We start from the raw sequence: 5,830 nt of genomic DNA on the forward strand, positions 1-5,830 counted from the left end.
AAATTGGCAACCCCGCACTTTCCTCAACAAAAGCAGTTTGGCATCTGTCGGTTCAGGATGGAAATATTACCTGATATGACCAAAATTATTATTAGAAAATCAGTTTTAATTAATGCAAAATGTGATAAAATATAATACTAAAAAAGTATAATATTATAAAATCATTGGGTAAATCATTGAGAAAATGGCATAAAAAATTATGGGGGGGGGGGGGTTTTATCAAAGGGTAAGGGGGGGAGTCATAGTGTTTGTGGGGGGGGGGGGGGGCACCTCTGTTTTAGAACCTAATTGACATCAATGCATCATAATAAAATACACTAAAAATAGTAGTGTTTTACTTGCAACACAGGCAAGTGTGTAAAATAACCTAGCAGCAAGAAGTGCCCCTAAAATAGTTTTTTTTTTTTTTAAACCAACTATAAAGTTTAAAATTGTTTCTCCTAGCCCCATGCTGATTGCCTAAAACTTTTCAGTTGTGATTTTTTTAATATCTATGAAAATAATTTTTAAAAACTTGGGGCACATGCAATAGGATATTTATAGCTCACCCAGGTCATAAAACTATTTTATCACACTGCAAATGATACAAACATGTGTGCAAGTTTTCTCAATTCTACTCACTAAACTATTTTCTACTGCATAGGCTCCATGACTTTTTGTTTTAAATCTTACAATTATTTTCATTGGTATTAAAAATTTACATCACAAATTTTCAGGATAATCCGTATGGGGTTAAGAATCTTAATTTCAGGGTGTTGATAAATATGCATAGGGCTAAGAATTTTTTTTTTACACATTTTAGTCAATTTTAAAAATGTGGTATATTATATAAATGTGTTAAGAAATTTTAGTATCATTTTTAAACATTTTGAGATTATGACTAAACATTTGGCAAATTTCTGTTTTTCACCCGATATCTAAAATAGAAAATGTGTATACCTACCTACCAAATTTATTTTATTTCCCTAAAAAATAAAGAAGCTAACAAAATTTTTATGTTTTTAAATGTGTGTCACTTATGTTGCCATCTGCAATAAGAAAGCATTTACAAATGTCAAGCCAATTCAAGTAATATCTCAAAATAGATCCAGTTGGAGAACAAACACAAATGCAATCAATTTGTTGTGAGCTGTTTTATGTCTGTGTTAAGTTATCCAATTCTGAGCTATGTTCTGAGCAGCTCTCGAGAAATTAGTTTAAAATCAAATGCAAAATTCCTGACGAGTGACTGTTGTATTGTCATCCAGTTCTGAACTCTTCCAGACGCTAGCTCATCGGGAAGTTAGTTTAAAATAGTTTGCAAAAATTGTACTAAACAAAATGAGAGTTAATAATTAATGTCTTTGTAAGGAATCTTAAATACAGAAGGTTTATTTCCCTCATAAAACTTATATGAATTATTAATATGATGCAAATATGCACACACCAGTTTTAGCAATACGTACATAAAAAATTGGATGTTTAGAAAAAAAATGTTTCTAACTTAAGACTACTCAGAAACCTAGGCACAGTTATTAAATATAATATCCAATTTGGAAAATTAAGGGTACAAAAAACACTGCAAATCTAAAATCCAACAACACATTGAGTTTTTTTATTTCACAATTCTTAAATAACAACAAATTAAATATTCAACTAGTTGATGGAATGATCGACAAATTTCAGGTTCTTACTGTTCAACAAACAATTCAGATCAACAATTCTGTGGAGACACCAGCTCCCAATACAGTTTTGACTACAGCACATTTGGCATAGCATGACTAGCACATCAAAAACAATGCCTCCAGACACTGCACTTTCACGTGTGCTGGAATAGTGCAAACATTTCCTCTTCACTTAACCTAGTGCTGAGCAACTGGGAGCAAATAGCACTTCAGTGTTTAAAAATTATAATATTTAAAATAATTCATTCTGCCAACATTAGCACAGCTGGTTAAGTTTTCAGCATGACAGTATGCCAAAACCTCTAGTGTGATTAATATACTACATGCAGTATCACAGTTTCATCATATACTAGATTATTTTTATCTTTATACAAATGAGTTTAAATTTAATAAGTTAGTTTTAAAAACCTTAGTTACTTTAAAAAATACTTCATACAATCTTTGTATATTTTTTTCATATATTTCGTTACTACAAACTTGTTTCACAATAATTTTTGTCCCAGTTGCTCAATGTCACACGAGACACCCCAATACCGCCAACATTTCTCTAACAGATTACAAATAATAATACTAAAATAATTTATTGAAAGGAAAAGTGGATGCAAAATGAGCTCAATATGAGCTTGTTCATTTTTTTTACTGATATTTTAACACTCACTTTCCACTATTGTGTGTTGTACCACTATGAGAAAAAACATTCATCACTCTTTTTACATGTGTCATATGGTGATTACAAAATAATAGTGGTTTTTAATACTTATCTTTACACCAAACTATGTCAATAACAGCAAGTCACTGAAGACTGAAACAGACTATATGTAACTTGGCAATGTTGTACTAGAGCTCCTAAACAAGTGCAACCTTTACATTAAAATAGTATTTTCTATGGTATTGACATCACAGTTATAGCTGTATCAATGTTTATCAATAGGCTGTTTCCATATAATACAAGGAAAAGTTTCTGCTTAAACTTGAAAAAAATTCTGATTGAAACGCAGCAAAAAAAAATTAGATACAGCTACAACTTCCAAAACATAAAGAACAATATCTACACACAGACCGTGCTGGTCTATATTGATGTGCATGTACAAATCTTTGAAACAACATACTTAGCAACTTGAGTCTGCGAAGCTCTGTGTACGAAAGGAAATACTGCCAGGAGACAAATCCTAGACTCCTAATTGTCAAGTTCAAGGCCTCTCTCACTTCTGTAATCTCATGTTAAATTGTGCATCGATAATATCAAATTTGTGCAACATTAGCAGATATTCTCGTGGCGTGCTCACAAATAGATGGCCAACGAATTTTTTAAAAAAAACACAGTAAAATAACTATAGTTGTACTTGAGACTACTGCAGCTTATCTTAACACATACGGGTACACATTGTCAGAAGTCCACCGAACTTCCACGTCAAAACACAGCCTAAAATATTTCTTTTCTTTGAAAAGGCACCTTTGAGATTGTAGCTGATAATACCGCATTTGGAAAATGTTCACGTGCCTCTACCAGGTACCACCGGTTAAAAACGTCCTGCATCCAAGAGACAAAAAAAAATTGTTTTTCTTGTCGAGGCAGTACGAAGAGAAGCACCGACACACAGGAACTCAGTACACGTATATCTGCTTGAGTTGGTCCCTCAGCTCGGCGGGTATCGTGCACGCCTCAGGCGCGGGCTTCCTCTTGACGAGGCGTCGCCACCGCCCCCTCAGGTTCTTCCTGAAGCCGCGGCAGATCCCTGGCCGGTCCGCGGGGAGGGTGTGCATCAGCGAGTCCTGCACAGCCACACACTCGCGCTACAGACTGCCGCTTCAGCCGATACTCGTATAACACTAATAAGATTATACATTAACAAAATTTAACAATACATTTAATACCACGGGCTGCTGTAGCATTCTCAGATAGAATTCTTTGACCCAATAACAGATAAGAAAACTAAACTCTGGTAAATTTTATTTAAATACACCACAAAACAAGAAACAAAAATATTGAGTTTTGTAAACTAACCCTTAACTCTGAGCTTTAGACTTCAGTTTATACAATTTCTTATGTACCCATGTTCTTTTTTTTTAATCTCTCTTACTTTTGAAATGTAAAAATACTCTGTATTATTTAGTTTTTGTGGTTGTACAGTTTGTTTGTATACCTATATGTATATATTTGTATTAATTGACTTGTTCTATATCCGAGTCCTTACCTACATATGGGATCTACAGAACAAAAATTGAATAAATAAATAAAAATAAACCCCAAGGGCCATTAAAAAGAAACGGGTGTGGAGGGGGGGCAAGGGAGACAAGTCCCCAGGGGGCTCCGGCTGGGTTCCAGGATTTTTTTTCTGTCTGAATTTACTGAGTACGGCAACCGTTACTATTTTTGCAGATAGAATTATAAGATACACGCAGATCATCTTCACATTTATGGCCAATGTAACGTTCAGTCTTTGAATTTTTAAACTGTAGTCTGAAAAATTGTACTTGAGGTACATAATAGGTTTCTCTCGACAACTATTTGTTCCCATGACCTTGATTCATAACACGTAATGAATTGGAACTGTGCAAATTCTTGTAATCAAATATTCCCTCGTAAAAGATTACAGAACTATTTTCAATGTTATCGCCCCAAAACTTTGTTAACTGACAATATGGCGCATTTAACTAGCTGTTGAATACCGGAGTATCCCCCGGTTTGATTTGTAACACACTTCCAAACCCAAACCTACCGTTGTTTTATTTTATTTAAGTTTTCCGTGTTTTGGTTTATTCTCGTGACACCAAATGCACAAAGAGGTAGGTACTACGGCGACTCGCAAATATTGTTCCTTATTGCGTATTCCGTTGAGTTAAAATTTTAAATATTAAGATAAAGAAATGGATTGGTTGTGTGTAATGCAAAGCTGTATAATTATCAAATATATTTTGAAAATATGTATAAACTTTTAGCAACAGTTGTATAACATATCCATTTGTATTTTAACGTAAAAAATTATAAAATAAAATTAGTAGTTTGAATGTGTTGATACGAAACTGTACCATAACCAACACATATTTGATTTGCAAAATATGAATTATACAACTTTGATACCAACCGGATACGCAATAAGGAACAATTTACCATATACACAATAACACAAGCAAACTGTCCTTGCAACTTTCTCCCTGTCTGTATTACGAAACAGGCAATTTGGGGGAAAACCGCAATATCAGGCAACCTTCCCGGTACTACCTTGAGCGCCAGTCAGCTGTTGGAAATGAAAGTTGGCACTGACAAAGTATACGTCACCTGACCTCTTTCAACCAACTCGGGGCTATCCCATGCGTGAGATGCGCTTGACACACACACACACACACTTTACTGAAAAACTAGGCGAATACAATATTTTCATTGTATCTTAGATAATTTTTAAAACTTTTTTTTTCAACGAAGCCATACGAACATACCATTGAATAAATTCACCGATTCATGTACGGTATAACAATACGTGGCAAGCGAACACACTTAACGAACTTTTTTTTTTTTTAAAGCATGAGTACCAACGCTTTCAACGAAACAAATATTAGAACTTTTCCGCAGCCAACAATCAAGCAGCCAGCACCAATCGCGCACCCTCCAACATGGCGAGATGGCGTACCTGGTCATTGCTGTACACTGGGTACTGCCACAAGAAAAGGGGCGGGGGTGGCGGCGCCGTGCCGTTGGCCTGGGGTTGCAGCTGCTGCTCGCTGGAAGGCGGCGGCGGTGGCACGGAGCAGATGGTGGATACGGCCGTCTGCTGCGGGCTGGCCGCTACCACTACGTCCGTCACGGCGTTGTGGTTGTCGTCCCTCTTCCTCAGTTTGCTGCGGACGAGACGGAAAGCCGACATCGTAGTACCGACCATGTTACTGCTGACGGTTTTGGGTTTTTTGTTTTTTAAAACAGCGTCGGCTACGAACAGCACTGGTACACCATCGAACAAACGGACACTTGTACTGCACTTCGCACTCGGATGCCAGAGGATGGACTACTCAAAACGTCGTACTCCTGTTTCCATACATCCGCTGCTCGTTGCGGTATTGCCTCGCACACTCTCGCCTCCAAGCGTGATCTAACCGTTTGCCTGGCCCGCGCTTGTATTATAAGAACGTGGTCGCCTACGTCACGCCCGAGGTGGCCGCTCATTGGCTGC

General features: G+C 36.6%; 1 protein-coding gene across 1 annotated transcript; it reads right to left on the reverse strand.

Moving 5' to 3' along the window:
* Nucleotides 1–1,567: 1,567 nt before the first annotated feature.
* Nucleotides 1,568–5,830, reverse strand: LOC134528324 (uncharacterized). The gene is made up of 2 exons (XM_063361857.1): nt 5,294–5,830; nt 1,568–3,437 (listed from the first exon to the last, which is right to left on the reverse strand). The coding sequence occupies exons 1-2, from the start codon at nt 5,540–5,542 to the stop codon at nt 3,270–3,272; spliced, it is 417 nt and encodes a 138-aa protein (XP_063217927.1). The 5' UTR covers nt 5,543–5,830; the 3' UTR covers nt 1,568–3,269.

This window comes from Bacillus rossius, chromosome 1, assembly GCF_032445375.1.
Source record: "Bacillus rossius redtenbacheri isolate Brsri chromosome 1, Brsri_v3, whole genome shotgun sequence".
Classification (NCBI taxonomy): Eukaryota; Metazoa; Arthropoda; class Insecta; order Phasmatodea; family Bacillidae; genus Bacillus; species Bacillus rossius.